General features: G+C 38.7%; 1 protein-coding gene across 1 annotated transcript; it reads right to left on the reverse strand.

The window, feature by feature from the left end:
* Positions 1-982: 982 nt before the first annotated feature.
* Positions 983-22,707, reverse strand: hibadhb (3-hydroxyisobutyrate dehydrogenase b). Its single transcript, XM_079240122.1, has 8 exons — positions 22,604-22,707; positions 21,618-21,778; positions 21,435-21,544; positions 21,226-21,347; positions 2,443-2,576; positions 2,190-2,266; positions 1,946-2,102; positions 983-1,583 (listed from the first exon to the last, which is right to left on the reverse strand). The coding sequence occupies exons 1-8, from the start codon at positions 22,671-22,673 to the stop codon at positions 1,425-1,427; spliced, it is 990 nt and encodes a 329-aa protein (XP_079096248.1). The 5' UTR covers positions 22,674-22,707; the 3' UTR covers positions 983-1,424.
* Between the last annotated feature and the right edge of the window lie 167 nt (positions 22,708-22,874).

Consider the following 22,874-nt stretch of genomic DNA (forward strand, 5'->3'; position numbering starts at 1 on the left):
CCCAGAAAATTGAAACATGCAAAAGAAAAGTTACCCTTTAACACCCCCCCCCCCCCCGCATCAACAAACAAAAACAAAAAAACAAAACATACACATACATTTGAAGCTGTAACTTAAAAAAAAAAAATAGACAAGTCTGTCTGACCAATTTGCAGTTACAGAACACTTAACACTAAATCGATGTTCCCAGAAAAATCCGTATTATATAGCTGCATCATCGCTGTGTTTAGTAATAAAAAGTTACGCAGATTTCTGAGCTTATTAAAGTGTGAGGCTGCTTTGACTTGACGTAGCCTACTGGCGGCGGCAGATGATGTCAGGCTGTGTGTGTGTGTGTGTGTCAAGTCTGCTGGAGGCCTGAGACCGAAGTGCTGCTCTGTTTGCTGTACCTATCAAGTAGATGACAGCAAAGCTCTTAGCCCACAGTGCTTAATGGACTTTTTATGGCTTTGTCTTGTGATCGCATGACCTATGGCACCTTGGCCTCTCAGCGGTTATTGGTAAAGTAGATCAGAAACATGCTGGTCTAGTCTACATGTTGCAGGATTCATGATATTGTAGTCACTTGCTTAACAGTTAAGGCAGTTCAAAATTAACAAATAAAAAGTTTGCAGTCGTGGCTCTGCAGCGCCAACAGGCGGAAATTTGTTAAACTTTTAGCACCAAATTAGACATGCTGCAAACTAACATATTTCCTGTGATGGTCCAAAGAAGTGGAGGTATATATTTAGAATTTACAAGGTAATTTTTTTTTTTATCATCCTTCATCTGCAGTGGCTGAGGTTTGGCTGCATTTAAATTTGGCTTGATTAATTTTTTTCAGATTTATGGAGGCAAAGATCATTACAATTATAAAAATGCACTATACTTGCTATAGCTCGGACCCTAATAATAAATTTTAAGAAAAAAGACAAAACTAACTGATGAAAGGGAAAGAAGTCATAAAAAGGGAAGAGTAACATTATCTGCTCATTCAGGTTGAGACAGTACAATTTTTCTTTATTTCCTATAGGACACACACTTAACTCCTAAATCACATCAAATAACTATGAAAAGAAATTAAAAACAGTCAAAAGAAATACACTATATAAATATGTGGAGACTGAACTAATTGTAGTTATTTAGCCTGAACAATGAGTAATTTGTCAATTCCTATTTAACACTCCTCAGCAAAGATTGTTTGAAAAACTGAAAGGAGTGTTTCATTATAAAAAGGTTTAAGCACACACAAAAAACTATTTCCAAGAGGAAACAAGTGCTCAAATTATCTGTCACATTGTGATGGAGCCCTTTGAGCTTCATAATTTTCATAACTTTGGGAAAAAGAAAAAAGTCCAAGTGGCGAAACGCACCCTAACTTTGCTATGTTAGTCCTGTGCAGGGCCAGGCACAAGGCAAGGCTGTGGACGGAGTGGAGGCTGACATTACTGGCCCTCCTCCTCACGCAGGAACTGGAACACAGAGGAGAAATCTTTATTGGCGTAACCACGTGCACACATCATTCGGTAGATCTGATGGGCTAAGGAGCCAAGAGGGACAGGAGTCTTTGTGTTGGTAGCTGTGTTCTGTGCAAGGCCCAAGTCCTTAAAAAGAAAAGCAAACAGACGTTAGAAAAACCAACAGAGCTGAAAATCAAATTCTGAATACAAAACCTCAAGCCCACATATTAGTAGGCAATGTGTTCTTTCAGTGTGCAGCTGAATGTTTGGTTGAATTATTTTAAGTGGCCAGCATAGAAACTTGTCTCTTTTTCTTCAAAGTCATAGTCACTATATGTGAAATGACACAAATCTGCCAAGAAGTCTCTTTCAGGCAAAAGTAATACCTTTTACCCTAATGCTATAGATAGAAATTTAGAACAAAAAAATAAATAGGTAAGTAAATAAATAAATAAAATAAACTTTTATCCCCTTAATATCTGTGATCCCAAGGTTTACAAACCGACCTTAGCCATGAGTTGGGTGCCAAATCCTCCCTGGTAATTATTCCCCGAGGGGACTCCCTCCATGACTCCTGGTACAGGGTTGTAGGTGTCGCTGGACCAACACCGGCCGGAACTCATGTTCAGAATTTTTGCCAAAAGTTTGGGATCAAGACCAAGTCTGTGAATAAAGCCATAATTCTTGTTTCAGAAAATACACTTTAGCCATCAGTTGTCATAATGTCTTATCTATGTATTATTCCTTTACCTGATCCCCAAATTCATCGTCTCTGAGGTTCCAATCATTCCTATGGCTAAAAGCATGTTGTTGCAGATTTTAGCAGCCTATGACAATATGACAAAATATTATCATTTACCCAAATACCCGATTACTTAATTGTTTAGAAGCTGACTAACAAGCATATGCAAACATTTTTTTAGACTTATAAAAGTAAGAATAAAAAAAAAAAAAAAAAAAAAAAAAGTGATATTTTGCTCTTATACAGTAAATCTGCTCCAACCTGTCCAGTTCCAGTTTGGCCACAATAAACCACGTTAGCTCCCATGCAGCTGAGCAGCTCTTTGGCTGCAGTAAATTCCTCTTCTGCTCCTCCAACCATGAAAGTGAGTTTACCCGAACTGGCAGCACCCACACCTGGAAGAGAAATTATACTTACACGCAAGGCATATGGAGACAGATTTAATCAGCTGAAATGAAATAAATTCAAACATAAAAGAAAAAAAAATGGAGAAAAACATTGTTGTCATGAGTAAATACTTTCCTATTTGGTGCATGTTTAGTATTATGTGCAACTTTTTTTTTTTTCATTCGATTCAGTTCGTCTGTTCTCACACTGTCAAAAAAGTTTGTTCAGCTTTTGTCTAGTTGTAGGAACAGCTGTTTCTGCTTCAGGTTCATATGGGGTTAAACATTTGGAACAATGCGATAACCAGGTGCAAGCCATATGGGTGCCAAGACATTAACCAGCAGTCTTATAATTAATCCTAAACTTTACAGGAAGCCATGGGAGAAGCGCCAGAGTGGGCGTCAGAAGTTTCTCCTTCTGTAATCCTTGTAGACAATCTGCTTGAAGCATTTTTTATTTATGGATAGAAAAACTGAGCTGGGAGTGACAAAGGCTGAGCCACGAAATGAACATAAAAGCAGTAGTTGTGGCCTCAGAATAATCAAGAATGGTTTTGAATAAAAGTAACCCCCCCACCACCACCACAGCAAAACAATCCCTATCCAGATTACCCCCCAAATCTAATCATGCTCTTTATTCAATTTCTAAGATGTCCTGAAAATTTAATCAAAATCTATCCAGAACTTTTTAGATTATGTTGCTAAAAGACAGACAGACACCGCTGCCATTGAAAACATACCCCACCCCCTGCCAATACACACTACCTACACACTCCAGTTGCTATATATGATACATTCTCATAATCCTTTCAGCAGAAAAATTATATATTATTCTGTCGCATAATAAAGAAAAACACAAACAAAAAACAACTTATATAGCCTAATCCAACAGAGGAAGAATAAAAGAATGCCTCTGTTTTTTTTTTTGACACAAACCACAGCTGGCCAGTTGGGTCGCACATATCTCTGCATGTCAAAACAGCTCCCTGGCACTTTTGCTGCTTGTCTCTGCTAAGTGGAAGCAGGCAGAAGGGTTTTTGAAAGTGGAGGGAAACCTTCCTTTTGTTCAGCAGTACTGGGAGAAGCTGGTCTTAAAAGTCACTGGATTTGTTGCAGTGCAATAAATGGTTGAAAAGTAGCAACACACCATTCTCCAAGAAATTAGACACCATATTATCTGTAGATGACAACAGAATGCAAAGATTTACAATTCTTTTTAATGACTACAGAACACATGAGATCATCTTTAATTTGATGGCTGTAACATGCCTCCAAAAGCTGCAAAATGTAATATAACAGCCTTGAGATCAGTGTTGGGAATGTTACTTTAAAAAAGTAATTAGTTAGAGCAGGGGTGTCCAGCTCCGGTCCCGGTGGGCCATAATCCTGCAGGTTTTCAGGTATCCCTGCTCCAACACACCTGAGTCAATTTAATGAGTCATTGCACAGAACTTCATAGACTATAGGATCAGTTTAATTTGAATCAAGTGTGTTAAATCAGGGAAACATTGAAAACCCTGCCAGACAGAAGCCCTGAAGGACTGACTTTGGACACCCCTCAGTTATAGTCACCATTAGTTCAGAAAAGTAACTGTAGGAGCCATATTATGACTCATAAATGTCTGCGAATATGCTGATGTGTGCATGCTTGATTGGCACTTGGGTGGAGGGTGTGTCATTTTGGGTGTGAATGTACACGTTAGAAATAGTTGCACTCACCTGAGCGCATCGTTTGGCTGTAAGGATGCAGAAGTGGGGTGAGCTCGGGAGTAAACTTTTTGTTGACCACAATTAGATGCTTTTGCTCTGCGTATTGTTTGTTCATTGTAATTTATTTAAAGTAACGATGAAAATAAACAAACGCAATAAGGAGAACATACATCTTAGTGCGCGTCATCAATATCTCCCGTGTTTAGCCTGCAGCGGCTGAAGTAGATAATGGCGTTGGACAGTTAGCCGCAACAGTAACCAAAACTAGAAACAACTATTATTGAAATAATAGCACATGTGAAGGCCCATTTATTAAACTATGCTGAATGATTGAAATGAAATTGCAAAAGTATAAGAAATTGAAAAAAAAAAAATAGCACAACTGACATTTTTTCTAATTGCCCCACACCAGGATTGAACCCATGCACTTCAGTATTGAAGCACACTGACTTACACACTACGCCACTAGTACTCTTAATTGTAGCTTGGAGAGAGTGTTCAATTTTTTCCAATTGGGACGGGAACACCTTTTTTTTCCCCACTTCCAGGAGGGTGTAATTAGTGGGATTGCAAAAACATGTGGAAGGTTGAACTAAACTCCAGAAAAGATGTGAAAGACTTTGTTCAATGTGAAAAACTTTGTTTAATGTGTTTTAAATTGATCAAAGTCTTGAAATGTTACAGGGAGCATTGTTGGAACAAATCGTTCATATTTAACTGTGACATTTGCAAATAAATTCCTTTGCTCCTTGAGGTGCGCAGCTAAGACTAATAGTTCCCATTGAGCAGTCTGCAGAACTGCATGCCATCACACAAGCAACAGCTAACAAACGACAACAGATCTTCATGTTAAATGCAGCACTTGAACCCGTGCCTTGTATGTGTACCTGTGTACCGGTGCACAAAATGGACCAATCGCTGAGCTGACTTCTGTTTTGTCCAATCACTGGAGAGGATTTTAATATTTGACAAAAACTTGAATAACTTGAAAAGTTTACATGATAAAAAGACCAAAAGTCATAGCACATGTCTTCTGAATGAGCTGAACAGTTTGATATTTGAATGGTTGAAGTGAGGCAAAAGGTGGAAAAGGAGTAGCGTGCCAAACATTTTGAAGGAAAGACAATGGGTACGGGAACTTGATGAACTGGACAGTGCAAACTGGTGCAGAGCTCTGAAACCCTGTTGAAGCAGTTTTCAGCTCATTATGCGCAAATTGACTAATCATAGAGCCGAATTTTTGCAACGTCCAATGCACAGTGGGTTTGAAAGACTTTCATCCAATCACAAGGCTGAATTCATTTTTGCAAAATGTTAAATATCTCAAAAACTACAAAGATTTGAAATGATAAAAGTTGTAGCACACTTCTCCTGAAGGAGCTGCAGGGTTTAAGATGTGAATGGTTGAAGTGACTTGAACAGTGTAGGAGAAGTAGCACAGCAAAATAATAAAAATGGCCGAACATAATCTCAATAATGTGAAGCCCATCGGGCATTACTCTACAATGATAGTAACTTGTTGTAGGTAAAAAGTAACTAGTTGCAATGCTAAAAAAAAGTTGCTATGTGTCAAAGAATTTGTTTATATCTGACCACAAGCCTGTTGAAATAAATAGAACAGACAGGTACTTGTACATAACCTTTGATATTTATTGCACATCAATAGAGAAACAAGTTTATCCTGCAATTTTAAGTATTATCTGTGTAATAACGTAAACAGTTAAACCAAATAAAGTGTGTTTGATTCAACTTTTTATACAGATAGACTTTCACTATTGGTCAAGTAAACAATCTGTACCTTCGAGTATTTTGTTCACGACAAAAGTAAATATTTAAACAACATTAAAAGTGTTAACTCTGTAGTCTAAATTAAATAAATCAACCTAATAATACCGGACAACTGGTCTTGAAGACATTCTGTACTTCAAGTATTTTCTTCATAAGTAAACAGTAAAATAATATAAACTGCATTTGCAGTAACTGTAGCAAATAAAATCAAACGTTCCCAACCAGACAAATAAGAAGATGTGTGCTACGGTATTTCAAATATTTTCTTTACTAAAAAAGTCAACATTTTAACAGTATGTTCTTGTCATTGACCTCAATAAATTTGAAGTAGTGCTTAAATCTCCATCTTGAAAATTCTAACTTTTCAACTGTGTAGTGTGAACCCACAACAACTTAATAAACTAATCAAAGACTACACACTACAAATATTAATGATATAATTATATAACAGCACTGAAGAGTTGTAGAATAAACGTGGTAACACTTAACTAGAGGAGGGATTCAGGCAGGGAATGATTAAACAATGCAAAAAGAAGAGAAAAGCATGATGATTGTTAACAGCTGCAGTAGGCTGTCACAAAATTATTGGCTGGCAAAGAATAAGATGCTCATTTATATCTGTAGAAGGGACAAGCTTATGTGAAAATATACTCAAGAAAAGTGATACTGTTTCAGATGACAGTGTTGATAGCTTTGTTAGGTCTTGTGGATGTTTCTTTAAGACATTCATGAGGAGGTGGTTGGTGGTGCCCTGGTCCCCAAGGTGCTTGGCTTTAAAACGGATTCTGACCCATGTTGGATGCATGGTATCATAGTTCTCCTTGGCGTCGGACAGGGCCTCTGCCTGGTGTGTGAGGGGCTCCTAAGACTCTCTAGGGGCATCATTATCCCTGCAACCCCATGGGTCCTGTGCTCCATGGCCTCTGGGCTCTCTGGCTGGGACCTTTCTCTGAAGTAATCTGGGCAGATGCATGTTGTAGACTTTCTGGGCTCTGAGGTGACTGCGGAGGTCTTTCTATCAAAGTTGTTTTTTTTCTTATTGAGGCAATTTCAAGGTCAACTCTGGGTTTTCTGGACAACAACGCTGGTTCACTTCTTACTGGATAACTCACCATGGTCACTTAACACTGGATGGCTAACCTGCTCCAGAGCCGGTCAGGTTCTGGATAAGAGATCCACCACCTCTTGTCCAGTCAGCTGACATGGGAAATGGGCTGCCCATTCTAATGATGCAAGAGTGTAATTGTGAGAGAGGGGCTTTAGAGAGAAAGAGGAATAGGCGCAATCCTTTTGATGAAGGAAAATAGCATGGTCATTGATGGCTTTAAAGTTTCTTTTTTTTTTTTTTTTTTAAACTTGTTCTTGGCTTACTCCCAACTCCATTTAGTTAAATCAGGGTTGCATCAGCAATAATTAGGTCAACAACAATGGTCACACATGGCACAACTGCAAACATAAACGCTTGTGCTGTCATGGTGAGAAATTAATATTTAAATAAAAAAAACAACACGCTCACCTCCAGAACTGAACAGACATATTTACATGAGTTTAAATTCTCTTTTAATTTAGAATACAAATGAAATCCTCAATAAAAAGCTTTAAAATGACCTTGTAAACACCTAATTCTGAATGAAATGACCATTCTGAAATAAACTTAAATCCCAGGTAAGTGGGTGGTTTATTTTGATTTTAAATCCAAATTGAATAATTCTTTGATTATGTATAAGTTTATTCTGTTTTAAATTAATTCCGGTTGTTCTGGGCAGGCTTGTTCCCTTGTCCTGCCACGATGATGCACATATTCCAAGCTGGTCCCGTCTTTAGATCTTAAGTGAAATTGGATGTAATAATGTAAACCTCAATTCAAAATTACTATTTCCATGTAAATGCAAAGGAGAATACATTGAAATCGAATGATTTAATTGTAAATAATTATGAATTAAAAAACATCATGTAACCAAGCCAAATATAAAGGAAATAAAGGGCACTGGGCAAGTTCTCTGCCCATAACACATTTGCTGTTATAAAGTAAAATTGAGTCATCAGTGACAGTTTATTTTGTCTGATTAATTAACCTTGTAATCTCACAAATTTATGCATAAAGAGTCAGCAATTTTCTGACAGCATTCTTTCCTGACTCTTGCTGCAGCAACCGTGTGGCTCTTGGCAGAGATAAGGCATTTTAATTCTTCATATTTTTAGAAGAATATCTGTCTGCTTCTCCATGGTAAAGTAGGCTGCTCTGCAGGGCTTCTTCATGCTTGAAATTGATCAGACGCTGCAAACAACATTTTGTTTATGTGAGTGTTCACTGATCAAAATGGGGCAAACCCTGTGTTCAATTACCATGTTCATAGACAGCCCTGTAAATGGTAGATGGACTTGTACTTATATAGCGTTTTTCCAATCATGCTGATCACTCAAAAGCACTTCACACAACTTGTCATATTCACCCATTCACACACACTAAGACTGAACTTGGGGTTAAGCGTCTTGCCCAAGGACACTTCTAGACACAGTCAGGGGACGCCTGAAATTAATCTCCCAACTGCTCTTCCTCCTGAGCTACAGCCACCCCTGTAGTGTTGCTAATGAAACTATCTGGGCAAGTTAACCTAGGTAACAGGAGAGATATCCTGGGTATGTATTTGGTGCATCTCCACCCCCAAATTTATTCAGACATAAACAAATTTTCATCTATGAGTGGATTCAGTGGTCACAGGTTCACCAATGACTGCACTACTACAGAAGAATGCTGCACAAGCTGATGAAGATGATGGAAGATTTTTCACACCCTCTCCACACTTACTTCATCTGACGTAAAATGTGTGCCAATCCACCCCTCCAATAATTTGCTGTGGCGACCCCTTCAGAGGGACATGCCGAAAGGGAAACAACATCAACTTATCTGAAATTATGTCCAGGACCTCAAACAAAGCCAGTACTGCAGTTTTAAAGTTTAGAAGATTCTTACTAGGGCTGAACAATTAATTATTTTTCTAACTGAAATCATTTTTAACTCTTACAGGGTGCCTGACCCAGGTTTCTAATATGCTGCATCCATGACATGAAAATGAAATGAAATGAAAAATACTTTATTAATCCCCAAAGGGAAATTCAATGTTGTAGTATATAGTAATTTATTTGAGGAGGTCTTGTTCCGGAGGCTGATGGCTGCTGGCAGGAATGATCTTCTGTATCTTTCAGTCTTGCATCGGACCTGAAGAAGCCTCTCGCTGAACACACTTTGTTGTTTCATCACTGTGTTGTGGAGAGGGTGTGAAGAATCCTCCATTATCTTTATCAGCGTGTGCAGCATTCTTCTTTGGACAATCAGCTCCAGCGGCTCCAGAGTTACTCCAAGCACAGAACCAGCTTTCTTGATCAGTTTGTTGATTCTCTTCAAGTCTCTGGTTCTGATGCTTCTACCCCAGCGGATGGCTGCTAAGCTGATTGCACTCTCCACAACAGACTAATAGAAGATATGCAACATCTTGGTGCAGATGCTAAATGATCTCAGCTTCCTTAAGAAGTAGAGTCTGCTCTGACATTTCTTGTAGATGTAGTCAGTGTTGCATTTCCAGTCCAGTTTGTTGTCCAGCTGAACTCCAAGATACTTGTATTCCTCCACCACCTCCACCTCCTCTCCCAGGATGGAAACAGTGTTTGTTTATTCTTGTTCCTCCTGAAGTCAAATATCATCTCTTTTGTTTTGTTGGTATTTAATATAAGATGACTATCACTGCACCATTTAACAAACTGACTGACCAGTTCTCTGTACTCTGCTTCTTGTCCATCCCTGATACACCCCACAACTGCAGAGTCATCAGAGTATTTCTGCAGATGACAGGACTCAGTTGTACTGGAGTTGTACTGGAAGTCTGAGGTGTACAGTGTGAAGAGGAATGGCGAGAGTATAGTTCCTTGTGGTGCACCAGTGCTGCTGACCTCCATCTCAGACACACAACCTTTCAGACTCACAAACTGGGGTCTGTTTGTGAGGTAGTCATAGATCCAGGTGGTTGTGGAGGTATCCACCTGAAATTTATTGAGCTTCTCACAAAAAGCAGGCTGAATGGTATTAAAAGTACTTGAGAAATTAAAGAACATGACCCTCAGAGTGCTGCCTGAATGGTCCAGATGAGAGTGTGCTCTCTGGAGCAGGTATATGATGGCATCTTCAACCCCAAGTCCATTACGATATGCAAACTGTAATGGGTCCTGAAAGGTGTTTACTTGCTTGTTGAGGTGAGCCAGTAAGAGTCTCTCCAGGACTTTCATGATGTGAGATGTCAGGGAAACTGGTCTGTAGTCACTTGGTTCAACTGGTTGTGTTTTTTTAGGCACTGGAACAAGGCAGGAGGTTTTCCACAGCACTGGGACTCTATTTTGCCTCAGACTGGTGTTAAAAAGGTACTGGAGAATCGGACATAGTTGTTTTGAGCAGGTCTTGAGAACTCTGGGACTGACACCATCTGGACCTGCAGCCTTGTTCTGGTTCAGTTTCTCAAGTTGCTTCATGACCTGATTGCAGGACACAAACAAGGTGAAGGTCTCAGGATGTCCCGATGTGGAGGGAGATGAAGCTGTGCTCTGGTCCATGACTGAGCTACAGGGTGACAGATTGGAGGCGTGACAGGAAAGCAGTGGATTTATGGAGGGTGTGTGGTCTGTTGGGCTGGAGGTAGGGGGTGAACTGAACCTGTTGAAGAATATGTTCCGCTCATTAGCTCTGTCGAGACCTCCATCAGGCTGGTCCCCCTTTAACTTGAAACCGGTGATCTTCACACCAGACCACCCATCCCTCACGTTATTCTGCTGGAGCCGACTTTCTAACTTCTTCATGTAGTCATCTTTGCACTTCTTAGTTTGTGTTTTAAGTTGTTTTTGTGTTGCCCTCAATAACTCCCTGTCTCCATCCCTGAAGGCTTTCTTTTTGATGTTCAGCAGCTTTTTCAGGTCACTGGTGATCCAGGGTTTGTTATTGGGGAAGCACCTCACTGTTCTTGTTGGGACGATGCTGTCCACACAGAAGTTTATGTAATCTGTCACACACAGTCATGGTGTTGATATCGTCTTCATGAGGTTCACAGAGGACTTTCCAGTCTGTAGCCTCAAAGCCTCCTCTAAGAGCATCTTCAGCTTCAGCAGACCAGATTTTGATAGTCTTTGTGATGACAGGTTGCTGCTGAACGATGGGCTTGTAGGTGGTGGTGAGAAGAACCAGATTATGGTGAGATCTTCCTAAAGGAGGGAGGGCAGAACAACTGTATATATTATTCATATTTGCCTAAAATAAGTCCAAGATCTTATTTTCTCTGGTGGAGCAGCTGACAAACTGCTGGAATGTTGGTAGAGTTGCAGAGAGGGAGACGTTGTTGAAGTCTCCGGAGATCGCCATGAATGAGTTTGGATGCTGTGTTTGTAGCCGAGCAACAACGGAGCTGATGACGTCACAGGCTGTGTCTGGTGCGGTACCAGGTATTATATAAACTGCTACCAGAAGAACACAGGTAAACTCTCTGGGTAAATAATATGGATGGAAGCTCACAGCTAACAGTTCGATATCCCTTGTGCATATCTTCTCCTTGACAGTAACATGTCCAGGATGACACCAACGCTGGTTAACCAGCACTGCAATTCCACCACCCTTTAGCTTTCCGCTGTGTTGTCTACTGCGGTCTGCACAAACCGTTTTAAAGCCTGGTACAGACACATTACAGTCAGGGATGTGTTAATGCAGCCATGTCTCGGTGAAGCACATAATACTGCACTCTCTGTATTCTTTGACCTTGTTAGCATCTTGAGCTCGTCCGTTTTGTAAGCTAGCAATCTCACATTACCCATGACAACGGTCGGGAGAAATGGTTTAAATCTCCACCACTTTCTTCGCTCTCTGACTCCCGCCCTGCATCCTCTTCTCTTTCTTTTCAACTCCATCGGGATTTGATGTGTTGTTTTGCTGATAATCCTGATTTGGGAGAGGTTAATCAGTTGATCCCGATTGTAAACAAGTTTTTCGTTGCCATGGAGACTCATCATAACAAGCCTTGAAAGAGCAAAAAATATGCAGAAAAATCTTCCTTGCAACACACCCTCCAAACCTCAAGCATGAAAACCTCAGAAAAAATACCTAATTTGAGGTAATATCTATGTGAGAAGACTTTGTACTTAAAAAAAAAAAAATCAAGGTAGCAAGTCAGAGCTACTACAACTTGCTGCCAACAGACGGCGCAATCTAGGACATTGAAAATCCACTAACTTCAAATGTATTTCCCACAATTGTGACAGTGGGGTCCTCAGTTTGAAAAAAAATGTGTCTAGTCGTGATTCCATTCCATCTGAGTCTCAAAATGTTTATAAGTTAAGCAGTTTCATTTCCCACATTTGACGCTCTCTCACATCTCATGAGAGGGAGGGTAGGGGAGAGGAGGCAGCCAAAGCACAGACAGCGTAAAGGCTCATTTAATGCTTTACACCGAAGAGGCACTCAGACGGCCATACAGTCTTGTCTGTCTCCTGCATCTGTTACATGTGTAATTTGGTCGGTTTTCAAAGGACTTATTTATCTATTACTTTATGCAGAAAACTGAGCAATGCCACCGGAAATTGCAAGAGCAGTGTTATGTAAGCAGTTACAGAGCCATTTAGAGAAGCAAGAACAGGAAGAAAACAACACACAACCGAAAAACAAAACTATAAAAAGTACCCAAAAAAGGTGCAAAAAAAAAATTGAGGAGAAAAGCCAAAAACCTTGTGGTTTTAATCCTCTGCTGCTTTTTTTTTTTTTTTTTTTTTACACCAACCAGTTTCAAAAATTGGGAGTGAACTCTGAAATGTCCAGTATAGGAACTCACTTCATAATGGCAATGTGAAATTAAAAAAAAAAAGTATGACCCCCAGTTTCCACCAGATACATGTGTGCAGTGTTCCAGTTGCGCCGCAGTTTCATTCCCATCGCCATTTCACACTGGGAGCGTGTCAGATGCAGAGGGTGCAGTCTGCATAACTGCATCCATGAGATCACGAAATCACAATGCTTTTCAGCTCTCTTCAGAGACCTTACCTTACTGAACAGGTAGTATGTATAGAAATTAACATATTTATATGCTGTTAAGTACGTTAAACTTACTATCCACTCCAAAACCTGCTGAACTCTCAGTACATACCTCCTACTTTTCTGCTGTTGTCCTTTTGAAAAGGATGTGTGGTGTCAAATAAAATCTTATGATTCTCCATTCCCAAAATAAACATCTTGTCTTCCATTGTGAAAACAAAAAACACTTAGAGCCCCTTATTGACTAATAGGGGCGGTAAAATAGAATAAAAAAATTGAATATCGGGATGTTTTGCATCACAATTTTAAAATAGATTTTTTGTTAAAAATTTTTTTTTCAAATAAATACAAATAATCCATTATAAAATTTTTTGTCTTTTTTAAATGTTTTTATTGATCTTTTTACTTGTTTTCTTGGGCATTATAGCAGCAGAATGATGGTCTGGCTACTGTGTTGTTTTTTCCTCATTAAAATAAAAAAATGACTAGCCAAAAAAGTATTGTACATTTTTTTCGTTTTTATTCTCCAAAAATCAGCAATATCGAGAAATCGTGAGAATTGCAATTTAAATCAAATCAGCACCCAAAAAACGGAATCAAATTTAATTGGGATAAAAGCATATCGTCACAGCCCTACTGACTTCCTCCTAACTTGTGTCACTGGAAAAGATATAATGTTGACAGAGTTCAGCAAACCTGCAAAGTGGACTTTATTTTGAAATGTACCGATGTTTTACACTGCTGCTTGTCTGATTTCCTGTTCGGCTCTATCTGAACTGCTGAGCTTGAAACATGGTCCATCAAAAATAGACCTGGCACATATATTTAGCCGAGATCCACTACAAGGTGATTCTGGGATGGACCTGACACGCATTGCAATGTGCCCAGTATAAATCTGACGGGTGTTAAAACTGACAAGTCCTTGGCGGAGGTAATTAAAAAACCAAGTAAACAAAGTCCGCAAAAATACGTAAACAAAAATATTGGACCCTCGTGTCCACCCAGCAGCATGGAAACAAACAAACAAACAGCACCTCTACTGAAAGCACACATCCCACAGATTCCAAACATACCAGTTTAATGTCGCTATGACCAAGATTCACTCAACCAGAGTCAAAAGAAGGCTGAATTTATGCTTCGTGTTTGATAAACATCATTACATATTCTGTCGTACCTTTGCTGTTTTGCCTCCAAAACTGTAATCCACTGACATAAAACTGCATTCAGTAAAGCAGCGTTTTTCAATTCCAGTCCTCAAGCCCAACTGCCCTGCATGTTTTATAGATAACCCTACTTTAACACACCTGAATAAAATAAAGGGCTCGTCAACAGGCTGCAAGGAACTTGATGAGGAAGTTCAATAATCTGACTCAGGTGCTTTTGAGGAGGATCATGTCTAAAACAGGCAGGGCAGGGGTCCTGCGGACCGGAATTGAGAAATACTGCAGTAAAGCAACTACGTTTCCCACTGTGCTTCGGGAGTAGTTGGGTGGACAAAATCATAATTTTGTGCCCGGTAACATCAGTTTGATTGGACGACAACAGGTGTCAGTCATTCAGCGTCACAAACATTTCCTGGTTTGTCTGTGGAGATTGGTCACATTTATGTAAACATGATGACATCAGCGTGATTCTACCGTATCACACAATTAAAAAGAGGGGTCGGTCATACCAATCGGCCAGTCATAGCCAAAGGCATGTACATTACGCACACGCCCACTGCATACAATGACGTGGTAATCAGTGGCGTCTGCTTTGTACTTTTTTTTTTTTTAGAAAAAAAAACAGAATCCAGGATCCTTTCCGGATCTCCACCAAAATTTCATCATTTGTTCCTCGTGACACCCCCAACATATCCCGAAGATTTCATCAAAATCCCTACATAACTTTTTGAGTAAAGTTGCTAACAGAAACAAACAAACTCTGACGAAAACATAAGCTCCTTGGCAGAGGTAATTAAACAAATAAACAAGAAGCAGAAACAAAAAAAAAAAAACCTGAACAGCCTTTAAATTGCTGTATGATATATTACAAATATGATGTGGATGCGAGAGGTTGAAGCCAACTACGCTTAGAACAGCACCGCTCCCAAGAAAGCAACACCAAAACTAAATTACATTGAAAAACTAAACAAAATAATGTAAAACACATAAAAACGCTTATGATTTTACTTTAGTCAGGGTGAGTACTCAACCATTAACTTCTGTTTTAGTTTATTTTTAAGCTTGCCTAATGTTATAGTTGAGTCCACATAATGTAAATGTCTGTTCAATAGTTTAGCACCATCTTATCTGATGTCCAGTTGATAAGATATTTTATACTGTCTAATAGAATAATTGTGACTAGTAATTATATATATATTATATATATTCTCTCTCTTTCTCTCTTTTATATACATGGAAACCTCACACAACATTAATTTTGTCAGATTAACAGGAGTATTTATTTCCCACCGATCTTTTCCAGGACAGCCCCCAAGGTGCAGTTCAATACTCAGAGTGAGTTTGATGGAGGCTGTACTGGTTTTGTGGCAACAAATGTCAGCCAGTATATTCTCACTCAAACGGGCTCAGCAGAAATGGATGCCGTTCAGTTTTTCTGTAAAGCATTGGATTTCTTAATTTCTTTTACAACCAATCTATCGCTGAACTTCTTGGACAGACTTAATACCGGTTAGTGCAGGTGAAGTCACACAGCGGTCAAAACGTGTTCAAACTCACATCCAGCTTTTCTACTTCATTTTCCCTTAACCCAGTTAAGAAGGAAACTTGAAATACACTAAGAAAATTTTGACTCTGGGAACAGTTAAAAAAAAAAAACAGGATGAACAGTTGAGAAGTTTCGCTTCGGAGCATGTGATTTGGGAGTAGTCTACATCTCCAAAAGTGAGATACTTACGAGGGTCAAAAGAGAAAGATAAATTATTATCGTAATCTTGGTTTTCTGAAAACTAACCAAGTTATCACACCACACTGAACTTCTTGCATGGGCATGAGGAAAAAAACATGCTTTACGTTAGGAATGGGTCTACAGACACAAATAAAGGGATGAGGGACCTCGTACCAGGCGTGTGATTGGTCAATCTGTCTTTGACAGATTGAGATACCTCATTTAGTTTTCAGAGAACCTAATGTTGTCTTAAACATGCTGCTCTTGTTGAAAAGTAACAACTAGACTGTTGATTTATTCTTTTCAGAGCAAAATCACTCAGTAAAATTGTCCTTCTCATTGCTCTGAACAGAACATATTATTTCTAACTAGTGTCTCTGCAGAATAATCCAGTTTTAAAAACAAAGGAAGAAGGCATCATCTCAACTACTCCTTGTATTTCTTTGCCTTAAGAAACGACTGTAAAACACATACTGACTCAATTACTACTTCTCTATGTGTGCTTTTATGTTTAAGCTTTAACCACACAGCAACTGTACTTCTTTTAATTCTTCTCTTAAAAAGTAGAGATGTTCAAACAGTTTCATTTAAGGGCCAAAGCCTTGTGATTGATGTGAGTATCGAAGTATGAGATCCAGTTTGGTTGCACTGGCTCAACTACTGCAACTAAACACAGAAGTTCAAGGAACAAAGCAGGAAAACTTTAATCCAAGTGCACTATCATGAGACAGAAACAAATAAATCATTACTAATCTTCAGAGCCGAACCATTAAATGGACCAATTTCAACTCAAAGAAAGTGGCTGGCCTGACATTGTCAAAGCTAGGTTCAAACACATACATTTGTAAAGGAAAAAAGCTGCTCCTCTTTATTTACTAGCACATGGCAGGAGTGGCTCAAATGGTCATAGAGGCCATTGGATTACATTTGCTGCCAACTTTTCTTCATTCTTCCTAAGGGCAGCTGTGACAATGCACAGCATTACATGTAGCTTAACATCACCAAGTATGTAAGTGGAGATAGTACACTTCAGTGAATCAATGTGTAAGCAATGTAAAAACTCTAATATGTGTCATTGTTGTGCTGTGGACTAATTGCTTCCTTTTTATCTTTCAGTTGATTGGCTAGTCCACCTGGGGCCTCATTTATAAAGCTGTCGCACACACAAAATCTGGTGTTCGCCAATTATAGTCAACTTTTGGGATTTATAAAAACATGACTTGGTTGTATAATGTCCCTACCTCCACACCAACTCTGACCCTGCCTTATGTACAAAATCCGTAGAAATGGGAAAAGGCGACACCAACTGCAGAAGAACAAAACCAATATAATGGTGTGAAATTTGAGATGTTTGTGCAAAATCAAATATAAACGTTCCCACAAAATTTTGTACATTATTTGCAAAAACTAAGACAAAGCATATTTGATATTGATACTTCACGACAAAAAATATCTGGATTTACTACAGAAATGTTTTTAACAAAGGCAGCAACCACTAAAATATGCTCTGAAATGAAGTAGTTCTACATGTTATGCAAGCCAGTTCACACAATAAGTTGTACAGTAGCTGCCATACTAATAAAGTTCTAAATGAATAATTACAATTAAAATGACATGGTCACCATGCAAAATTGACCATTATTAGACTATGATCAGGGTGCACCCCCCACCTGCAGATAAACAAAAGATGAAGTGATGGTTGTATATGAAATGCGCCCCAATGGGTAAAGAGGCACAGTGGCTTATATGTCCCTGCTGGTGGACATGGCGCATTGAAGACTCTGGAGTGAGAGAATTTTTAGAGATGATGATCGACTCATGAGCCCAGCACCTTTCAAAAAGAAGGGACTGACATGTCGGGGCTGTTCACTCCTTTTACCAGCCCAAAGCACAGATTAACAGAACTATGTGAGCCACAGCCAGACATGCCGTGGTGTAGCGGCCATCGGGCCGATGAAGGGCAGAGGTGCCCTTGATGCACAGGTGGAAACCTGTTACACATCTGCAAAGGTGTGTAAGATAGTGGAGGCATATGCTAAATAACGTGGCACTAAATGGAAATGCGTCACGTTCATGTGCAAAAAGTACTGTTGTCCCCGATCTTAAACTCATCCCCACAGGAATCAAATGCTGCTGCTTTACGCAGTGTCTAAAAGTGATGCAACATACAAGAGGTAGAGAATTCTTATTTATTCACAAGATTTTGGCACAATTGTGTCCCTCTGCAAAGACATGGCTTCCAGGATGGCACAAGGTGGAATCATTGCCTTTCCCTCTCCAACTACAGCTGCTGTGCTGTAAACCCAGCAGGGACACACAGGAACACCAGTATTTTCACAGTAAATAAACTGGAGTCAGAGACGTCTCATTGTGTACGTTCATTTACAATCTGAAACAAAGGAATAAACCACCTGCAACATCATCCGGGGCCTTTGGCACATTTAGTTCCAGCCCTTCTATGGACTCGTTGATTTTCCCCACCAGCTTCTAATCTGTGGGAGTGAGCAGCAGCACCCCCTTCCTCCCTGGTACACATACTTCTCATGTGGACGGTGATGCACTTTACCTCTATATTTTAATGTCTGACCACTTTGATTTTACTTTATATGTTCGGTCATCTGACTAGACACGCTGACAGCATCTGTCACCTGCTGACGCTCCTCTGCCATTGGTGATATCCATCCCATGTCCACAAGATAAAATGTTTTTCCATTTTACAACCTTTTTTTTTTTTTTTTACAACCCTTACTCCATATTCCAGAAAATCCCTCTTTTTTTTGCTGTTTACCTTACTGAGCTGTCATGGAAAGGAGATTGATGAATATTTATCAGGGGCGTTCACTACACCATTTATAGCCAACAAGATGTTCCCTCACATGTGCCAAATTTATTGTTGATCCTGATTTATTTGGTTTCTTTTGTCTTTTGAGTTGGGAGTCTCCAATAGTTTTGCTTACAGTTTTGGTTCTTTTGGTTTGGTCCTACAGTACTGCTTGGCTGGTTTTTCGTCTGCTCCCCTCTTTCATTTATTTTGGGCAAGGCTAATGTCTTCTTAATCATTTTTATTTTAAACTTTCATTTGAAATGTTGCTGTTTTGGTGGTGATCTAATATGTTGTGGTCTTTTTTGTGTTGAACTGTGTTTTTGTTAAGGGGTCATGACTTGTAACACAAACTAATTGAAAAGCTTTCACCATTTTCATCACAAATGTGCAGTATTGAAAAAATGATGCCCATAATCACATACATAAATGTTTGGTTCAGTAGTAAGATTGTGATTCAATTATTTTATTGCAAAATTCTTTCACAGAATCCAGGACTGACTCATTCTGAAATACAGTGACATTACCAAAAACTTTCCTCCCCAGTAATACTCTTGCGAGGAGTGGGTTTTGCATCATGGTTTCCTGCCTCATGATAATAAAAAATTATCATCACACAAGCCTTCATGTAAAGAGTTGGGAAAAATAAAAAATACAGCAACAACATCCAGCATGATGCATATGGAAAAGTGACTAACAAAATGCTATTGTAAGAATATTTCCAACCCAAACCAAGCTCTGAATTTTTAGACAATTGAATTTGGAATGAATTTGGAAATTCTTAACAAATAACTAAACCAAACCACATACACAGAGTAATTGTTATAAGAAAGGCAATGCTTCCACATACCAGTATAGTTTTGGTCAGTACAGTTTGCTATTTTGTGGATCTCAATTACAAAAAGGGCCTATACAACCGAACCACACAATACCATTTCTGAGCCTTCCTCAGAAATTGGTCCATAGGACAATTAGATAGAGTCGAGCTACTGGCATCACTGTCCAGTGATTTAGTGAAATAAAAAATGCTATTTCCTGCAACAAAAGCAAATGCAAGAGATAAATCTCACATATGAGCTTTGTAGCTTCATTTCAACATGAACTCAAAGTTGATGATTAAAAAAAAAAAAAAGAATTCCAACAAAATAATAGTAAGATCTTTTTGGCTCTGGGAAAACATTCCTTGCCATGTTACCATTGTTATCAAGTTGTTTCAAATGTGTTGCTGTTCCTTTAGTATGATGTCATGCTAGGCATTTGGGCTGAACTTACTTAGTGAGTGTCCATCTTGCTATAAGAAATATTTCCTGACCAGCCAGACCATTCCAACCTTACTGTATCACAACAACCCCAAACCATATCATTCAGTAGATATGGGGCATATTACTGCAAGGATTCAAACTTTGTTTATGAGGTAACAGAGGATGTGTCAGACCCATAAAACAAACCACTTATCTCTGCATACCTGCTCAGCTCTTCTTTGGTTAAACTAATGGATTATGTATGATTCCAATGTTGTTTAATGGGTATATCCAAAAACAAGTAAATATTTTAATTATATGTGTTGTAAATAATGTACAGTTTGTTTTTTACTTGCTCTGTAATTTGTGAAAATCTGTTTATGTAGTGGTGAAATTGTTTTTACACCTGTGATGTCTCTTTTTTTTCCAGATATGTGTCAAACTGATAGAAACTAATTTTGGCAAAATGGAAAGTTGTGTTATCAGTTGTTTTTAAATTTTTAATGAGTCATTAAGATCTTCAGTTTTTCTTTAACCTATTCTTATATATGAAGACTATGTTATCATCTAATTTATCATAAAATATAGAAGCATTCATTACTTGCAAATTGCTGCCTCACAAAGGACCAAAATGGAAATGCATCAGCCACTGTCACTGACTTTCTGGAAAAAAAAAACTAATGTTTTGGCTTACATTGCAACCAGAAGATATATGAATAATCGTTAATAATAGGGCAGCTTGTTATCTGAACCCGACAAGTGATTAGAAAAAACCCCATAAATTATTGAAGAAGAACAATTAGTCAATGATATCCTATATTTTTTAGATTTTATTTTGGCCACTGTAGCTTTGTCTTTTGTTTAAAGCAGAACTGCTTGTGTTTGCAACCTGCTGAAATGTGACATACAGTAATTTATGAATATTAAAAATAACGTTAAGTTGAACCAAAATATATCATTATACACTCAAAAGAATATGATATGACGATAGACGTGCTAGCTTAATGGTCAAAAAGCTTTATCTTTAGTTTCGGCTTTCAGTATGCTCACACAAATGACTCCAGAGCACATGTGTTAGTTTCTGTCAGAACCTGACCTTGAAGCAGACTGAATTTAGAAAAAAGGGAGATAAAGCAAAACAAAAGAATTTACCTCCTGATACAGGTGCATCCATGAAAACTGCCCCCATCTTTTCAGCTGCGGCAGCCATCTCTTTTGAAACAGCTGGGTCAATGGTGCTGGAGTCAATTAGGAGGGAGCCTTTCTTTACTTTTCTGTAGAGAGAATTATAGTTAAGTTTAACACTAGACACTATGACATTTAAAAAGGTTTTAAAATACTCAGAAAGAATTAAACTGTACTTGAGAATGCCATTGGGACCGGTATACACATCTACAACATTGGGACTGGAGGGGAGCATGGTAATAATGCGATCTGCCTTATCTGCTACCTCAGCAGGATTATCTACAATCTGAAAAAAACATTATTACAGATAAAAATACATCATATTTAAAACCAAAAATGTGTTATTAAGCTTGTACTACCTGCGCTCCCAGTTCTTGCACCTCTTTGCAAGACTCAGGAAATACATCTGTAGCAATGACTGGGTATCCATGCTTCAGCAGATTCTTTGCCATTGGGTTTCCCATATTTCCCAGACCAACAAACCCCACTTGTGTCTTTGATGCCATTGACCTTGTGGAAACTGTAATATATCAGCAAAATTTGTGAATTTTAAGAACCTCGCAGATATAGAGGCTTTAATTTAAATATTTATAGGTTACCTTTATATTGAAACAAATATACTCAATGGTCATTTTTATACGTCTACCAAAAAACACAAAAAGCATTGCTGCATTCATTTTAAGCAAGCCCCCTACAGGTTTTCCAATGTAACCAAACCATTTTATGGTCATCTGGTTCATAGAATTCCTTGTCAGTTTTGAAATATAAAGGCCTTACATGAAAACTATAATAGAGTTTGGTTTAAGTTCTGCACATGTCTACGTTCTGATTACGTATGAACTGTAATTAAATAATAAAACAATAAAATGCAAGCTTGAAAAGTACATGGACTAAAAAAAAAAACCCCCAAAAAACTCGGATTTCCTCCTGTGCTTCAAATTTTTCTTATGATGTTCACAAATGAGCAGATGACAGACATATATATATATATATATATATATATATATACTTCATAGTAGACAGGCAAATGTAAAAAAAAAAAAAAAAACATTGGGGTTTCAAATATGTCAGAGAAGAGCGCAAACACGTAGCTCTGGGAAACAATTCGGTCGGCAAACAAGGTGTTAGATGACAGAAACCAAGCTTAAATGATAAATTGTGAGATGTAATTCCTCCACCATCAACTTCATCAAGTCTGACAAAAATGAACAGAAACTTCAGTGAACGTTTCACTGGGAAGCAGTGTTTTTACGTCAGAATGAGCATTCAAATCACAGCTTTGGTCCCTAAAGAAACGGGGGGGGACTTGGACTCTGCGTAAATAATATCAGTTTGTGGTACTTACCACAGACAAAGTCAACATGCTGGCAACACCTTCCTATTAGATACCGAGACCCTCTCAACACAGCCGCCATGCTTCTTTCCTCTTGACCTTACGTGTGACGTAACGCTACGTAAATGAGTGAACACTTTGCCAACCAATCAGGTGATGAACTTGGGCAGCACGCCCCCAGTTTCAGCCACTGAACAACAGGGTACATAGTATATGTTTCACCAAACTGAAGCTATTTCTCCATAGTAAAATGAGTTATTCAAGTTAAAGGGGCTACTGTGTA

The sequence above is a fragment of the Telmatherina bonti genome (genome assembly GCF_933228915.1).
Source record: "Telmatherina bonti genome assembly, chromosome: 5".
NCBI classification, from domain to species: domain Eukaryota; kingdom Metazoa; phylum Chordata; class Actinopteri; order Atheriniformes; family Telmatherinidae; genus Telmatherina; species Telmatherina bonti.

Bases quoted from the DNA above. Each gene is read 5' to 3' on its own strand.
- hibadhb (XM_079240122.1), bottom strand. From the start codon at position 22,673: ATGGCGGCTGTGTTGAGAGGGTCTCGGTATCTAATAGGAAGGTGTTGC. The intron at 2,577-21,225 runs GTAAATTCTTTT...TTTCTCTTCCAG, and splicing joins GGATGCACCTGTATCAGGAG to GTGTGGGTGCTGCCAGTTCG. The intron at 1,584-1,945 runs GTCGGTTTGTAA...TTTCTTTTTAAG, and splicing joins GCACCCAACTCATGGCTAAG to GACTTGGGCCTTGCACAGAA.